The following is an 18,645-nucleotide window of genomic DNA, read 5'->3' on the forward strand; positions in this document are numbered from 1 at the left end:
AATGAATAAAACTGTTTTTAGTTTGGTTCAGTTTTACAGGTTATGCTTATTAGGAAGTAAGGGTTTCTCTAAGTATTTTAATCAAACCAGTTAAACCGCCGTTTATACTGACGAATCACCATCTCATTAAAGGCAAGTAATTCGATTAAAATAGGAAGTGGTCATAAAATGAATTATTGCTTGCTTACTTTTTTAGAAACACAGTATCTCAGATGCTCTTCTTCAAAGTGTGGGAGCTGCAGCAATGGAGATTTGAACTCTTGCAGGCCCTGCACGATCATCTGGGAGAGTTTCATACAGTTCTCAATGGACACCAAGCGAGGAGCAGGAAAACCTACATTAAACAAATAAAACGTGTTCTAAATATTGCACAGGTTTTTATGATACCTCTAGTTAATCCAATAAATACAGGGTGGTTATAAATGCACTTTGCAATGAGGTTGTGGAATAAACATTTTGTACAGAGCAATAAACTTTGCAAATAGAGGCACGAAATGAAGGGCAATTATCTCAAGTAAGGGAATCGTCTCAAGAAAGGGTTCCATCATCAAGATATTAAAAACAAAAACGACAGCAGAATGTTGCTTTTTTACAGGGACACACAGCACCGCTTGGTGGGTGCATTTTTTGTTGTTTTTTTTCTATGTGCAACAGTACCACATTTAGGTTCTAAAGACGAAAGATCAATCCTTACCCCCATGGCTATTTGCCAGCCTAGTAAGCTGACAGCCGACATTAACCATTTCTTGTAGCAGTGCAGGGCTCTTTCTCACAACAAACTGTTGATCTACACACCAGAAAAGATAAGAATATTAAACATAACAGATCGTATGCACAGATTGTATTACTGATATGTGTAGAGCTGTATCTCATTACACCCTATTCAAAGTATGAAAACGGAAAAAGAGCCAACAGTGGGACTCGTATATGTTGCTTGAACTGATCACTGGTGCCGATCTATTGAGCTTACAAATAAATCACAGCTGCAATAGTTGGGGCCAGCAGTAAGTTTCAAAATTGTGTAGATGTGACTGCTATAGAATAAAATATGGTCTTGTCCCGACATTAGTAAGATTAAATATAATAAATGAAATGTTCCTGCCTTAAAAAAAAACCACCTGCACTAATATATATACCGGATTCTGCCCAGGGGGCGTAAAGTTGTCGCTAATGCAAAATTCTGTGGGGGCGCGTTGACTGAGGCAGGGACGAAAGTACAGATATTATTGCAGAGGGAGTACTTTTAACATTAGGTAGATAGATTACATTTAGAATTAGGCATACTTAAAATTCAAAAGGTAGAGCAAAATCAAGAAGTGCAGTTAATATATTTATTGACTGGTGAAATAGAATTCAAAGCTGCTCCAGTATGTCCACTGTTTTGTCATTTCAAATCTTTTCACAAAACAAACATTAAAAACTTTAAAGCTGCAGTGTCCAGTGCAAAACCACATAATGAAAAAACACATTTGGAGGTGAAAGACGCAAAAATAAAAGTCGGAACATTTAAGTATATAAACATGTGAAATTTTTGGTCCACTAAAATAAAGGGCTTTATACAATGTTTGCAAGTAAGAAAATGCGAGTGTCCAGTGTGAAAACACAACACGAAATAATAACGTAACATCCAAAGTAGCACTATAGTATTAAAATGTTCATTACAAAAAAATGGTGCAATATTTCTCTTCAAAACCAAAAATTAATGGGTGAAAATTTGACTTTCAGCTGAAAGTTGGGGTGGGTGATAGTTCAAAGTAGGGTGTTGACTCGGCACAATCCGGTACACTCGCCACCACTTACACCGTACAGGGTTATTTCGGGCAGCCGTTTATATCGGACAAATACCGTTTGCCATTCCCATGGATTTCATAACAAAAGGCATAGTTTACACCGTGTTAAGCACGTCGTATATTTCGGGCAAACTCAGCTGTTCGGATCTCGTTATGTGCCATTCACATTGATTTAAATAAGAAACGCACTGCTTATACTGTAGTAATTGCTCTTACTAATCCACAAATCAGCTGATTTCACCTCATTACTTTGGCATTCACATAGATTTCAATTAAAAAAAGGCAGCAAAAGCTCGACAGATCGATCAATCAGCTGTTTGCACCTCGTTACTGACCGATTACCACTATACTGTACCATGGCTATTTATTCTCTTTACGCAGTGTAAGATTTATTTACAGTTTGAAAAAACAGCACTGACTGCAACAGCAAGCAAGCATGGCTGGAAAGAGAAAAGCGATGTGCATCAGCATGAAAATGCAGTGTAAATAAAATGTCTCTGTTAGATGCTGTGTGGTTGTTAAAGCATGCTTGGAACAAACAATGCAACGTTGCTTCAAAAAGCTGGGCACAATGTGGGAATGGACCTGATTATGGATTGGGGAAAGGGATGGGAGTACTCTGTAACTAATGTGCGTTTGTAAACTGTGTTATTCTTGTTCAGATCTGTTAACGTTCTCTGAGTGTTTTGGTGCTTGTGTGACTAGACTAGCGCTGAAAGACTGTCTGTGTGTGAGAGCGTCACTGAAGGGGATGGGAGCAGGTCTGACACGAGCAGTCAGAGATAAGAGGACCAATGAGTGAGGAAAGGGGAGGGACTTGGGGCGTGTGGAGATGGCGGTGGGAGAATTGAGAGAGAGTTAAGAGAGGCTGAGTTTGTGAGTGACAGGAGAGGAATTGTTCACTGAAATCTAAAAAATAATAAATACAGCAGTTTCCTACTGCTTTGTACTGCAACTGTTGTCTGTCTCGTTATATCTTGGACAACCTGCAGCTCAGCACTACAATATGTAAATAAATCCTGTTCGCCTGCGGGGCGTATCAACTTCACCCTCCGTCTTTATCTCCTGCCTGTCACTAAGCAGCGAATGCACACACCCACACGGCAGACAGCTACCCTGTCATAATATCCTGTATCTTTCTAAACAAGGGATTTAGGGGAGCTCCCTAATAAAAACAGAATCTCAAAATAATAACAACAACAATAATAATAATAATAATAATAATAATAATAATAATAATAATAGTAATAATAATAGTAATAATAAAAGTACAGTAATTGTGTATAATGGTATTTAAAACAGGATTCATGTATCTGCCTTTTTACATATCTGCCCTTATCCTGGTCCCATTGCAGTAAGATACGTGCCAAATTACTGTACTCTTTACTACATTCATAGGTTTTTATACATCTTTATTAGTGTAATGAGTGTCTTAATAAAGATTTTAACCGCATACACACTTGTTTGTTGGGGGGACATTTTGAATGTCATGTTATTGTGTCTAAGCGGTGGTGACTGTATCTATCTATACATAAACAAACATTTTTAAAAAGGCACAGGAACACAATTAAATGTGGAACTACCTTCTTTTATGTCCTCCGACACCTCCATTCTGGCAAGATGGGAAAGCATGAGGACTCTGGCCTTTAGACTGTACGGGGAGCAAAATGGAGGCTCCTTCTTCTTTACATTGATATTTCCAAGGTCCCGAATGAGCTGAATGTTAATAAATCAAGTTAACACCCATCTGTTGTCAGCTGAAAAGTCAAGTTTCCCCAATATAAAATTATCTTACAGTATACAAAGAATTTAGGTTACCTCAGGAACTTCGATGTTATCTGTTGGTCTAATTGTTGCCTCCTTGTTATTGCGTGGGTCGAATTCAGAAGCCGCTGTCAGAACCATTCCTAGGCCTGCACAAAAAAATTCTAATTACATTTCTCAGACAAAAAACTAACACAAAAACCTTGAGATGTCACATCCGAAAAGGGATATTAAGTCAGTGTTTTTATTACAGATTTACACTATATATTTGTATCCGCTTCAAAGTTAATAATTCCACTTTTTTTTTTTTTTTTTGCAAAGTAGTAAATAATGGTTTGCACAGCCGTGTGTGAGCACAGCTTTTAGAAATTAACATTGTGCACTCATGCATATATTCCAGGCTGCCCAGTGCAATATATTTATTCTGCTTTCTTTGCAAATCACACAGCATTTCAACTTATAAAATGTAATCATTTTAGAAAGAGGTACTCACGTTTCATGTTCATGTTTGGAGTTCTATACATAAACTGCATGAAGTGCTGTGTTGTGTTAATAAGAATTTGGTCTCCACTGTAGCGTATTGAACGATACCACCAAGTACCCTAGAAAACATGGGGAAACAAGTTAAAAGTGCCAAAACAGGCCATTACACAATGAAATTACCCAATGGATCTTTTTAATTAATCTAAAAAGGAAGAACTATCACCACTGAGACAATTAAAAAGTGTACACTAAAATGTTTATGACAATAAAACATCAAACACCACGTACAAGTCCCAGAGAGGGTCCTATTTAAATCATATGTCAATTTAAATATCAGTACTTACCACAACAACAGGAAGAATAACCATAAAAGCTAGTCCGTACACAAGCAAGACCTGAAAAAAAATAAGAATAAAATAAGGGAATAGAATACATTTCTTTCTACAAGAACAATATGGCAGACTGTTTTGAACTAGTTTTCACTGTGAGTAAACTTTTAGAAAAGGAAATGTTTACCTTATGTTTGAAGTATGTTGTTGTTTTTGGGAAGCCTATTGTTATTGTAAAGCTTTTTTTTTTTTTTTTTTTTTTTTTTAATCATTATAATAATAATATTTATTATTATTATTATTATTTTTATTTGTATTTTGTTATTATTATTGTCGTTTTTCCTACCAAAACTTTAAACTGCTCCTGTTCGCACGCGGTGTAACCAATCAAAATGAAACTTGGCAGGTATCACCCCGTGTAGATTACCGTTCAGATGCAAAAAAACCCCAAAAAAACATGCTCCTACGTCAACCAAGATGGCGGCCTGATGCATTTTTTGGAAAGGCCTTTCAAAATCTTCTTCGGAAATGGTGAACCAATTGATCTGAAACTTCACATACGTCATAAGCAACTAAACCCGCTTCAAGCTTATTAAGCAGAAGTTGCTGCGATACATTTTACTATCAATATGGCTGCCACTAAATTCACCAAAACTCGCCACAAACATTAAACTGCTTCTGTTTGCAAACCGTTTAACTAACTAATTCTTAACTTGGTAGGCATCATCCTGGGGACAATGGAATTCATATATGGCAAAATGGTGTTCTTTTGTAAAACAAGACCTACGTTTTGTTCTTAATTTAAAACCACTTCAGTTGAAAAATGGTTTATTTAATTAACTCCAAAGTGTCAATACAATTGGCTGTTTCAAAAATGGCGTTTGTGCGTAAACCAATATGGCCACCAGATGCATTTCTTTAAAAACCTTTCAAAATCTTTGGTCAAATGTAAAACTAGCTATAACTCCTTACAAAGTGCAGATGGGTTAATGGTTACTATGGAACACATATAGAAAACCATATGTGCTCTACCCAAAAATCACCTTGCCTGTGACCTTTGACCTCTCCTTAAGGTTAAATGTAAATTAGCTTACAACTCCTTACAATGTGTAGATATGGTCATTGTTACTATGGTGTTAAGTTATAAAGCATCGTGAGATCATGAACTAATGCAGTACTTTGAACTGAAATTGTGCCATAAAACTGATCTGTTGCTGACACTTGTGCTGCAATGCTACAGCTTGTCAAAATTTCCAACTGGTACTGAGCTTGGAAGCCGTAAAACTGTCTGGCAGTTCTAGTTTTGTTTTTTGTTTTTTAAACTTACCAGCATGGAATTTTTCTGGTCCACAATCCAAGCAGGTAAAGCAATACCAAAACTTGTAGCTAGGAGATTAAATAGAATGCTATTTAAAACACAAAATCAATGTAAATGATTTACTGTTTAAAAAAAAAGGGGGGGTAGAAGTTGTACTGTACATTACAAGAATTTCAGCACAGGAGAACCAAACTGAAAAGGATGTCATTCACAGAAATGCTCAGCCTGCCCTGAATGACTTATTCTGTTGAAATCATACTGAGAGCAGAAGCAGAACATAACTCATTAGTAAAGACTATATATTGCTGTGAGGACACTTACTGTAGGTAAAGGGACTAGACTGAATTCTACCCCTGTATACAGATTGTAAGAAAGATCTGTATCACAGCTTACCTTGCGGACCATCAGGGTTGCCGTACGTTTGCCAGTTGTTCCGAGACTCTTCATTTGTTAAACTGTTGAAACAAATCTTTGATTAGTATTGATATGTAAACAAGAGGAGTCACACATTTTTTACCTGTGTGTAAAGGAATATGCTTCTTTATTTCCCTTTTTAATTGAGGTTTACCTATAACATTTATCCAAGACATACAACTGGCAAAGTTTATTTAAGGGCAATAATACTGCAAATATTTAAATCCATTTAGAATCACTGTACCAAACATCACACGTAATATAAAGTCAAATTAGTATCCTTATTTGACTGTTTTAGTCATTGATAATTAAAGCTACAACAAAATACAGGAAGTAATCAATCCACCCAGATCTTGCATTTATTTTGTTTTATGGCATATATCCACTCAAACTATTTTGAACAAACTAAAAAAATAGCAGGCTGAAAAAGAAGTAGGTTAAAAGGTACTTACGCTGCATGAGCTTTAGCAATCCTCATAAACATCACCTCATCTCCTCCCTTATCTGGATGGAACCGGAGCGACAGCAGTCGGTACTGCCTTTTAATTTCAGAGACAGATGCTCCCTACAAGAAAATGTACTGTAGTTAATCTGGATTCTATGATGAAAAACAACAGAATATGTCAGTTAAGTCAATTGTTAAGAGTGATGTACAAGTATAAAACAAAAGAATTACAAAAGTGGAAAATGGAAATAGTCGCTGATAAAAGTATTACCACCTACGTTCACTATACTATAATTCAAGGTAACAGATTAAGGACAAGCATATTAGCATGTGCTCATGACAAAAATATTGGCACCGCTGCTTTAGTATTTCTTGTGTCCTCATTTTGCTTTTATTACGGTATTTAGACGTTTATGATAATTAATAACCAGTATGTTACATCTTGTTAGTGAAATCTGGGATCATTCTGTCTTGCATATTTCAGACAGACAATGTTTGACTACAGATTTTTTAAAGATCAGTCCAAAGCTTTTCTATTGGATTGAGATCTTGTGATTGCAAAGGCCCATTCCAGAACTCTATTCTTCGTTTTCTTCCAATAATTCCAGAGTTGATTTAGCTGTATGCTTTGGGTCTGTTATTGTGTTGGAAGATAAACTGTTTGCCAAGCAGCCTACAAGCAAATGCTATCATTGTACTGGTAGAATGTTTTGATACATGGGTGTATTAATTTGATCTTCAAAATTGAACATTAGTGTATCATATTTTTTAAAATAAAAAATTCAATTTAGACCACTGGGACAAATGTAGCCTCACAGGAGGTGAAATAGGGTGAATGCAACTTAAGTGAAATTCTTATCATTCCCAGCTTTGACTTTTGAGTGTTTAGCCAAATATTTTAACTGCATGCAAGAAAGATAAGCCAAGTGAATGCATTTCCACACATCAGAAACAATGGCTCACCGGGTCTAAGCTTAGGACCTCATAGGGGTTGTATTCCTGATATTCTCTGTCTATTTTTGAAACTTTGTAGGCAAGGAACAAAAATAGCACCCATCCTATAAGTAAGGCAACTTTCCTGTAATAAAAAAAGAAGATTTTTTTAAACAAAAGTAACAAAATGGTATTGAACTGCTCTTTCATTCACCAATTATAGCTTGACAATGTGTGAATACTATAAATCACACATTAAATGTCACTCACATAGAAAATTCCATCTTTTGATTTGTATAATGCTTATTACTAACAAAAAGGTTGTTGCATTAAAATCCACTACCAAATCACTATACGTAGCAAATCTACATGGCGGTGCATGCGTGCATTGGCACTGGGGGGGGAACCTATAGCGGTTGTATTGCTTCAGTAAAATATGTATTGAATACCTAGTGTACAAGACATTGTAAGAGAAGTGCTATGGTAGAATAAGTATGAAACACTAACACTAAGAATTTTAAATTTGAAAACTGAGCACTGTCCCTCTCCCTCTCCTCTCCTGTTATCCAGAGGCAGAACTTTAATTTCTTCATTCACTATCTCGACAGCAAAGCGTTGTACAGCATAAGCTCTATTGAAAGAAATGCCTTGAAAACCCTCTGCTGTTTGGGTGTCCAATGTCCATACGACCAAAAAAAGTTGAATGCAAACTGTGCAAGCGACTCGTATCGTGGAGGCACAACCAATCTCCCGGAGCACTTGACAAGCCGCGCTTAAGTTCATGTTATTATTATTTTTATTTGTATTAGTAGTAGTATTAAAGTAGTAAAATGTGACTGTGACTGATAACCAACTTGGAACAGTGACTGTTAAATAAAGCTTTGTTTTGCCCAAGTCAGCTGCAGTTCTTTTAATTGGCCGCAATAAGGTGCTGCTGCAATGCAAACTTACTGTATATATCGCAAGCAGTATCAATTACGTGTACATACACATGTATTTTTAGTTTTTTACTTAGTACCATCGAAGGTTCGAACCTTCCTTCGGTAATGTGTTTTCTGAACTTTCGAAGGTCAAAATGTACCCTTGGCTACAGTCCTAGGGATGGATAATACAAATATTTTTTAATGAATTGTAAAATAGTTACATAAATAAAAGATGATATCAGTCTATGGGGGAATTCTGGCTGACAGTGTTAGGGGTAGTAAGCTTCCTCGAAACCCACTCGCTGCCAGTTTGCATCTTTGTCCATCAGATGTTAGAATTACAGTGCACTGAATGGTAAGAATCCAATAGTGTATTTAGAAAGGGCCACTTTGTTTAGATTCTGGTATATACTTGCATCACAAGTGTTAATAACGTGTGTGTGTGTGGGGGGGGGGGGATTAACACTTACTTTAGTGTTGGAATAATGCTTTGTTTTGATTTCATCAACCGCAACCGGTACCACAAACATCTTCCATGTACTTTTCTCAAAGCCTTTAATCGGAGTTGCTCTGTTGAAGCAAAGAACAAAGCTGAAACCAACAACATCTCCTCTTTGTAAGGATTTTAAAACTCTTGCTTCCCTGACCTTGTAGCTCTTTAGCTTGGCACGTGGCCCGAAATACACCCATCTTGGAGTGACTAGCTTTTCATAAAGTGCAGCTGTGACCTTGGAGGGATGATAAAACCTTTGTTTCTGCTTAATAAGCTGTTCTGAGCCTATGTACAAACCATCATTAAAACTAGTTCTAAAAACACTTTTGTTAAAAGTGACATGCTATAACTTTAGGTAAGTGTCTCAGAATGCATAACACACTGTACAATTGGAATACGTAGGCTTTTTCTGATAACAACACACCTTGTGTGGGGCAGTGTACACATTGTTACTTTCCATTATACAACCCATTACGTATGCTTCCCATTTAAATGACGAAGGAAGTGAGAAATCATTGAAACTGTCTGTAAACATTGTGTGATTTTGCAGTGTTTAATGTAAGCTTGAATCAACGCAGGGTTAATAAACTCTTAAATTTAAACTGTACATAGCTGGTGCACATCAGCAGTTTGCAATCACCACTCTTGTCGTTCAACCTTGTGATGCATGGGTATACCGCTATGCTGCCTGTGAGAATTGAGCAAAACTAATGTAACTTCTTTTTATCTGGGTTTCTGCTGACACTGGTAAAGTGAAGAAGAAACACAAATGTTAACTTTTAATGTCCATCGTCTCACACCATGCATCATGCTAGGGAAATAAGACCAAATTTGGTCAAGGAAATTACGCAAGCTACTTGTATATCTGTGCTGTTGCAAGTTATTTCTGGGCTCAGAAAACAACACCTCTGATGCCGTGAAAGGCGGGCTCAGCTCAGAAACGAACATCTACACTGATGCCAGCTCAGAAACTAACATCTTTGTGTCATGCCGGCTCAGAAAAAAAACAACATCTCTTATGCCATGAAAGGTCAGCTCAGCTCAGAAATAAATAACATCTACACTGACGCCAGCTCAGAACACCATCAACTGAGACTTGTATGTGAGATCACTGATGTATAGCATTGCTCGCACTTTATGCCTCTATAGTCGCATTGGATATACCCTGTGTAAAATGAGTTGAGTTCACTGGTGAGTATGCATTTTATTTGCACAAAAAAGTTACAAGAACACCATACATTTTATGTTATGTATAATCATTTCAAAAGAATGCCAATATTAAATCTACTGATTATCTTTTGTTTCAAAGTATGTTGTGTTTGGATATGAAATGTTAACAGTAATGAACAACCATAGTTCAGATAGAAAGGACTCATGTTAAAAGATAGTGTTTTTTTTTTTTTTTATTATTATTACAATGTTAAAGGTACATCTGATAAGGACGCAAGCATATTTTCAGTTGTTGGTTATAAGAAATACATTTTTTTTTAAATGTAATTCTTCATGTAATAAGGAACACTTATAAGAAACACTGCAGAATAATAATAATGTTTGACCTGGAAAGGGACATGACGTGAGGTCTATACGTGTGCTTTACAGTTTATAAACAGATGTAAATACAACTGTTACCGTCCGTACAGACAACTCTCCCTACATATACTTCTTGCTGTGCATCAAGCAGTTCCACCCAGGGAACACAAACTTTGAACATCCTGGCAAAGCGAGTTTCAAAGTTCTTTGTTTTAAACCAAATTTGAACGACAAACATAAAAAGTCAAAGCGTTTCACTGGAGTCAAATGATTTATTATTAGCTTAGTTTAATCTGTAAGTCAACACACACTCGCTGTACAGTAAGGGCAAGTGACAAATAGAAATACTGTAACTTTGGGTTAGTTTAAACTGTAAAGTCTCATCCTGATAAAATTCTGTAACATTGTCATTTCTCTTTCACAATACAAAAACTATACACTTTCCTCTGACCATTTAAACATGTAGTACACGCTGTTTAGTGCACAATAAGTTATCCATATTTCGTGTAACACGCAGCGTCATGTCATTATTAGTTATTGCCTTTTCCAAATGTCACCTTACTCTGCTGCGACGGTACCTTAACATCCTTAAACAGACCTGTGATCCAAATGAGAGACATGCTGTTATATTTACGGACTGCAATCAGGCCTGCCGGCTACCTAACAGTACAAGTGTGACATATGTCCTGCCCCAGCTACCGGAATACTAGTTTTCTCAGATTCTGGGCCTCACCCGCGTTCTGATCCCGGGGCCAGAAGTAGTAAGTAGCCGGGATGACGATGAGTCCCACAAAGGACGTGAGGAAGTAGAAGAATGTGTTGCCGCTATCATCGTACTGAAACTGCTGTCCTGCCATTACAGAACCTCTCCGTTTAGTTGCCTGGATTCCTAGAATATAGACAGGCAAAAGCAACGCACATACATCTGCGTCACAAGCCGCGTCACGCTCCACGAGAACATGGTACGTGGCTTACGCATGCGCACTGTTGTCGTATATACTGCATTTTACACTCCTCGATTTAACTGGGAAAGTTTGCCAACATTTGAATGGGACTACAGTTGTATCAATGTCAGTCACCTCAAGTTTACAAAAGTGTTTCACTAGTAGAAGTAATATGGCACTTGACCTTGTGTGAGAAAACTTGACAATATAACTTATTATGAGTAGTCTATCAGGTATGGTTGTAGTATTATATTAAATTAGTTTCTGTTTTTTTTATTTTAATAGTGATAGCCTTTCCTATATGATTCCATATGGTTAGTTATGCTTTGTTATTATTATTATTAATAATAATAATAATAATAATAATAATAATTCAGGCTACATTTATGTCAACACCTGACACACAACAAATGCCATTTTGAACCTAGGCCTAATTGTGCAGTGTTTTTGTTTTGTTTGTTTTAGTAGTGTTTTCAGTCACAATCAAAATTGTAGTTCAAATGTGATTACTTTGAGTGCTATGCGGATTGTTATGGTTGTTATTATTGTTTAAGGGATATTCCGTCATATACCATAGTATAAACTCAGTGTAACATTTTAATTTGTATTTGCGTTTGCAGAACATATATGTCGAGGGTTCCAGACCACCGGATTTGGTGTTGAGCTAGTCTGCAATACTTTGAAGGCCATGTCTGCTGGAACTCTTGCAAAATACGATAAACACCATTTTGATGATGTTATCATGACGTGGAAATAACTGAAAATCAGAAACCTTCAAATATATTATTTTGTAGCCACCTGACTTTAATTTACACACACACACACGTATATATATATATATATCTATATATATATATATATATATATATATATATATATATATATATATATATATATATATAACACTGAAAATGTAAGTGATATATTTGAATATTTGCATAACATTACATGTATTAAATATGCTTGATTGGAAGTATTTTCTATCTCGTAAAAAAAAAAAAAACTATGTTTATTGCAGTAAACTATACATGTTACTTACTACAGTATTTACTGCAATATTTAACTGCACTATCATGCATAGGTTGAGCCATTTTTACTCCTTACCCATTCCTTCAGTCAGTTTATACTTGACATAAGTGAAGTTGTCACAGACGGTTCTGGCACGTCCCTTTTGTGCTATAAAGGCCTCGGTTGCACGGGTGTGCGGTTCTTTGATGGACCCAGATTCAGTTAAGATGTTTTTGCCCACTGACAATGTGAATGGGAATGTAGAGATGGGAGCCCAGCTAACAAGATTTAAGTTTTTGCAGGTATCAAGTAAAGACCCTGGTCGCCCACACCTCTGATGCACAGGCCTGTTGTGGTGTTCGCAGAACCACTTTGAGCTGAGTCAGGAGGAGAATTTGAATCTTGCTGGGAACAAGCTGACTTATTAGATATGGATTGGATGCTATAGAATGAAATACATTGCTAATAGTAATGTTGTAGGATTCTGTATTTTGTATCCTTTTGAATAAGTCTGTGTAAGGTCTGAAAAAGAGAGCTCTGGTATCAAAAGGTCAGGCTGAAAGTTCCAAGCCACCCTTATCGGGCAAAAGCATCTTTTTTAATTAGACTCAGAGCCTCAAAACATTCTGATCTAGCGAGAGCAGAATGGCAAACTCTATGGAACAGAGTAAATATGCCAGAAGCAATCGAACTAGGTTTGATTATAGTAAGAAAAAACAAAAGTATTTAAATAAATAAGAAGCCTAATATAATAACATTAAGTAAATGTATGAGCAGTCCTAAGTTTTAATATTCAAGGTTGCATTTGCTTGGCAGGAAATGCCTAATTAAAATTAACCTCTTGCCTTCTGTGTATATCAATTAAGTAAAATAAAATTACAATTTATAAAAGAGATTGCTATATTGAAGTATCTGAATTAGAAATACATGTTATAAAATCATTTAAAGTTAAACTGTTGAAAGAACATATTATTATAACAGAAGAGTTGATCTGCTTGACATTGACAATGTTGTTAAGGCACATTTGAGATAATGTTAAATATACTTTGTATTGGTTTAAGGTAATATTGTAGGATTATACAGTGCCTTGCGAAAGTATTCGGCCCCCTTGAACTTTGCGACCTTTTGCCACATTTCAGGCTTCAAACATAAAGATATGAAACTGTAATTTTTTGTGAAGAATCAACAACAAGTGGGACACAATCATGAAGTGGAACGAAATTTATTGGATATTTCAAACTTTTTTAACAAATAAAAAACTGAAAAATTGGGCGTGCAAAATTATTCAGCCCCCTTAAGTTAATACTTTGTAGCGCCACCTTTTGCTGCGATTACAGCTGTAAGTCGCTTGGGGTATGTCTCTATCAGTTTTACACATCGAGAGACTGAAATTTTTGCCCATTCCTCCTTGCAAAACAGCTCGAGCTCAGTGAGGTTGGATGGAGAGCATTTGTGAACAGCAGTTTTCAGTTCTTTCCACAGATTCTCGATTGGATTCAGGTCTGGACTTTGACTTGGCCATTCTAACACCTGGATATGTTTATTTGTGAACCATTCCATTGTAGATTTTGCTTTATGTTTTGGATCATTGTCTTGTTGGAAGACAAATCTCCGTCCCAGTCTCAGGTCTTTTGCAGACTCCATCAGGTTTTCTTCCAGAATGGTCCTGTATTTGGCTCCATCCATCTTCCCATCAATTTTAACCATCTTCCCTGTCCCTGCTGAAGAAAAGCAGGCCCAAACCATGATGCTGCCACCACCATGTTTGACAGTGGGGATGGTGTGTTCAGGGTGATGAGCTGTGTTGCTTTTACGCCAAACATAACGTTTTGCATTGTTTCCAAAAAGTTCGATTTTGGTTTCATCTGACCAGAGCACCTTCTTCCACATGTTTGGTGTGTCTCCCAGGTGGCTTGTGGCAAACTGTAAACGACACTTTTTATGGATATCTTTAAGAAATGGCTTTCTTCTTGCCACTCTTCCATAAAGGCCAGATTTGTGCAGTATACGACTGATTGTTGTCCTATGGACAGAGTCTCCCACCTCAGCTGTAGATCTCTGCAGTTCATCCAGAGTGATCATGGGCCTCTTGGCTGCATCTCTGATCAGTCTTCTCCTTGTATGAGCTGAAAGTTTAGAGGGACGGCCAGGTCTTGGTAGATTTGCAGTGGTCTGATACTCCTTCCATTTCAATATTATCGCTTGCACAGTGCTCCTTGGGATGTTTAAAGCTTGGGAAATCTTTTTGTATCCAAATCCGGCTTTAAACTTCTCCACAACAGTATCTCGGACCTGCCTGGTGTGTTCCTTGTTCTTCATGATGCTCTCTGCGCTTTAAACGGACCTCTGAGACTATCACAGTGCAGGTGCATTTATACGGAGACTTGATTACACACAGGTGGATTCTATTTATCATCATTAGTCATTTAGATCAACATTGGATCATTCAGAGATCCTCACTGAACTTCTGGAGAGAGTTTGCTGCACTGAAAGTAAAGGGGCTGAATAATTTTGCACGCCCAATTTTTCAGTTTTTTATTTGTTAAAAAAGTTTGAAATATCCAATAAATTTCGTTCCACTTCATGATTGTGTCCCACTTGTTGTTGATTCTTCACAAAAAATTACAGTTTCATATCTTTATGTTTGAAGCCTGAAATGTGGCAAAAGGTCGCAAAGTTCAAGGGGGCCGAATACTTTCGCAAGGCACTGTATATATATATATATACAGTGTATATATGTATATATATATATATATTGAAAAGTACAGTATAACAGTATAAGTATTATAGAGACTGTGTAATTCTGTGTAAAGACAGCGCACTGGCCAAAAAACACCTGTGAAATGAGCTGAGCTTTCCCTTATTTAAGAGCTGCTGGTGCAGAAGCAGGCCTCATTTAATTAGTTTGAAAGTGAAGCCATAATTTTTAAAGAACTAAACACAGAGGCTAGGTATTGCAAATTAGCAAAAAGAAAAAAATAACCTTTTCTAGACAGAACATATGTTTAAAACTAAAAAAGCTATGTTATATATATTTGATTTGATTTGATTGTGTTGTTACTAAGCATAGAAGTTTTAAATAAAACAAGTATTCTGATCTAATACTAGAGTGACAAAACTCTCTGAAGAGAAATAATATGTTTTAAGTAACTGGAAACAGAATATTTAAACTAACAGGTGTTTATGCTTGTTAAGGCTCTACTGTAATACAAATAGACTGTAAAAGCAGGAGCGAACATTTAATTTAATCAATTTAAGAATTAGTTAAATTTGTCTTCAACCAAACAAAATGTATTTTAGACATTACAATATCAATTAAACTAAAGAATATAAATGTTTAGTTTATATAAAGATTTTACTGCAATAAAAAACAGAGGAACTGTTAAGTTTGAATATAAGACAATAAAGTGTAAACTGTATTTAATAACTTTAGTACACAGTGAACCGACAAAAGAAAACTAATTAATTTGGTGACCTCGCCTTTATCTGTTCGTAGCAAGGCTGTGCTGGGCATAAAAAAATAGGTTTTTGGCAATTGAAGCGGGACTTGCTGGTCGTGAGCAGTTTTGAATCCAAGGCCTTTAAAACTTGACAGCCAAAGCGAGCATTTCATTTAAATTAGAAACATTGTCTACAGTATCAGTTCTTATCAGAAAGGTAGCGAATTTAATTGGGATGATGTTTGTGAGCCAAAAATGACTTCATGCGGTGAATTTGGAAAAGTGCTTACAGTGGAGTTTCATATTCACTAAAACACCAGCCTTGATAAGTAAACAGGGTGTCTGAAACCTGCTTGTGCAGGCAAATTTTTAGAAACAGAGAGGTCAGGCTCAGTGCTTAATTTGTAAATCGGGAGGTCCCGGAACACATAGTGAGTCGAGAGGGGGGGGTGTTCCGGGGGGCTCTGAGGTACCGGAACGCATGAGAAAAAAGTGACAAACACAATGTAACCAGACAATGTAACTATAACCTGTGTTAAGGTGTCATCTTTAGCCTTGGCTGCAATACTTGCTGCCGCTAAATGGGCCTTGGTTCGGGCGTGTTCAAAAACCTTTTTTCTGAGGGCTCTGTTGTTTTTTTACGTTGGAGGCAGAGGACGTTACTGTACATTCCACCCACTCTTTTGCTAGTTTCATCCCTCCCTATGATTAATACAGTCATCTTGAGTAAAGTCAGCCAAATTACTAAATAATAATAATAATAATAATAATAATAATAATAATAATAATAATAATAATAATAATTGAGATATACACCTCATTTCCAAAATAAATAAATACAAACATCTACTGGTATTGTAACGTTATTGCACCCAAGGCATAATTATATAACTTGTGATTACATATTTGTCCTTGAGGAATGAATGTATTTTATACATGACGATTTACAACCACGGTTAAATATTTTATAATTTAATAATGATGGCGATTCACCTTATTCCACAAGGTGAAATGTAGTATCAGCTCCAATACAACAACCTTTTAGGAGGATATTGCACATTCTAACGGATGACGTTCTTAAACGTCTATTATATTTTACACGCACATTAAATATACATTTTCTAAATGTTATTTTACTGTGTTAAACACTAAAAAATACTAAATATATACACGTTTAAACTTTGTTTTTATAAAACATACATGTTGCGGTTATGGGTGTCAATGTGTGATTGATTATATGACTAATCCCAAAGATTTACTGGATAGAAGATGAATTGGGCAAACACGGATTAGTTCCACAAATACCACTCGTTCGAGCCTCTCTTTTTTGTTGTTGTAAAAAACAATGGGTGACTCCAAATGTATAGAAAAAAAACATATAAGAAATGCAATTGACTATTTTTTTTTAAAGATTAAATTAAATTAGATTAGATTAGATTGATACTGATGGCTAAACAATGCTAATGGTTCAAACTGTTATGTTATCTCCAGTATTCTAAATATATATTATTATTTTTTTGTTAAACTGTATTTAATTTAATGTTTATGAACCAAGTCAACCAAATATAGATTCTCCCTAGCTTTTGTGATGTGCAGTTCGTGAACGACTCGTTCTTTCTGGTTCAAATAAACCTACGTAAACAATCTTAATGCGGTCTACATTGATTGGTTTTGTGTCATTGAATCAAATGAAAGAAATGAATCGATTCACCAAACTGAACTGAATCAAATGAATCGAGACACTAAAAATAATCGAACTGCCCATCACTAGTCCTCCCCGACCCCGTCCCCGTCCCCGTCCCCCTCTCCCGTCGAGTCTGACTCACTAGGGCCTGCTAGCTAGTGGAGGACGTGCCGGTGGTGATGCTGAACTGGCGGGATTAGCAGCGCAGACAGCGCGGCTAGCTAAGGCATCGCCATCAGGAGCAGTTTCCCCCTCATTTTTGATTTGGCTTTCCTTTCCCCTCGACACGTTTCAAATTCAGTAGCGACGACTAGCCTAGGCTACGTGACGTGATTACGTAGGGACCTCTCGCTAGCTGACCACCACTGTTTCAAGATCAGTTACTTACCTCGCCGGCCCGCCCGGCTTCTCAAACTCGGTCCTCGGGACCCACTGTGTCTGCTGGTTTTCATTCCAACCAAGCTCTCAATTACTTAACTATACACTTAATTGAACTGATAATGTGCTTAATTAGACCTTTTTACTTGTTTTCAGCTCTTGAACAGTTGCATATTTCAAGTTAGCTATAACATTTGATAAGTAACTTGAACTGCAACTGTTTAAGAGCTGAAAACAAACAAAAAGGTCTAATTAAACAAATTATTCGTTCAATTACGGGTCTAGGTAAGGGTGTTTTAACAGCTATGAGATACCTTTTCTAAGGGGGTACAGTATCTCATAGCTATTGAAAAAACTTTTCTGAGGATGCAGTATCTCATGACAATTAAAACACCTTTTCTGAGGGGATGCAGTATGTCATAGCTATGAAAACACCTTTTCTGAGGGGGTGCAGTATGTCATACATAGCTATGAAAAAAACTTTTCAGAGAGGATGCAGTATCTCATAACAATTAAACACCTTTTCTGAGGGGGTGCAGTATGTCATAGCTATGAAAACACCTTTTCTGAGGGGTGCAGTATCTCATAGCTATTAAAAAAACTTTTCTGAGGGGGTGCAGTATGTCATAGCTATGAAAACACCTTTTCTGAGGGGTGCAGTATCTCATAGCTATTAAAAAAACTTTTCTGAGGGGGTGCAGTATGTCATAGCTATGAAAACACCTTTTCTGAGGGGTGCAGTATCTCATAGCTATTAAAAAAACTTTTC

The 18,645-nt window shown here is 36.5% G+C and overlaps 1 protein-coding gene across 4 annotated transcripts in view; it reads right to left on the bottom strand.

Moving 5' to 3' along the window:
* The window catches only part of LOC117411331 (translocation protein SEC63 homolog), a 28,697-nt gene extending 10,732 nt beyond the window's left edge, over positions 1–17,965 (bottom strand). The window contains exons 1-12 of one of the 4 annotated variants that reach the window (XM_059025672.1): positions 17,887–17,965; positions 8,870–8,969; positions 7,507–7,621; positions 6,551–6,663; positions 6,078–6,139; positions 5,694–5,752; positions 4,382–4,432; positions 4,048–4,156; positions 3,609–3,703; positions 3,374–3,506; positions 695–787; positions 189–334 (exon numbers count right to left, since the gene is read on the bottom strand). In XM_059025672.1, coding sequence (XP_058881655.1) covers positions 189–334; positions 695–787; positions 3,374–3,506; positions 3,609–3,703; positions 4,048–4,156; positions 4,382–4,432; positions 5,694–5,752; positions 6,078–6,139; positions 6,551–6,663; positions 7,507–7,621; positions 8,870–8,969; positions 17,887–17,950 — 1,140 coding nt within the window. In that variant the 5' untranslated portion in view covers positions 17,951–17,965. Of the gene's footprint in view, positions 1–188; positions 335–694; positions 788–3,373; positions 3,507–3,608; positions 3,704–4,047; positions 4,157–4,381; positions 4,433–5,693; positions 5,753–6,077; positions 6,140–6,550; positions 6,664–7,506; positions 7,622–8,869; positions 8,970–11,155; positions 11,388–17,886 lie in introns of those variants that run through there. The other 3 variants (XM_034018679.3, XM_034018680.3, XM_059025673.1) reach the window with 3 other exon arrangements.
* Between the last annotated feature and the right edge of the window lie 680 nt (positions 17,966–18,645).

The sequence above is a fragment of the Acipenser ruthenus genome, chromosome 6, assembly GCF_902713425.1.
Source record: "Acipenser ruthenus chromosome 6, fAciRut3.2 maternal haplotype, whole genome shotgun sequence".
Classification (NCBI taxonomy): domain Eukaryota; kingdom Metazoa; phylum Chordata; class Actinopteri; order Acipenseriformes; family Acipenseridae; genus Acipenser; species Acipenser ruthenus.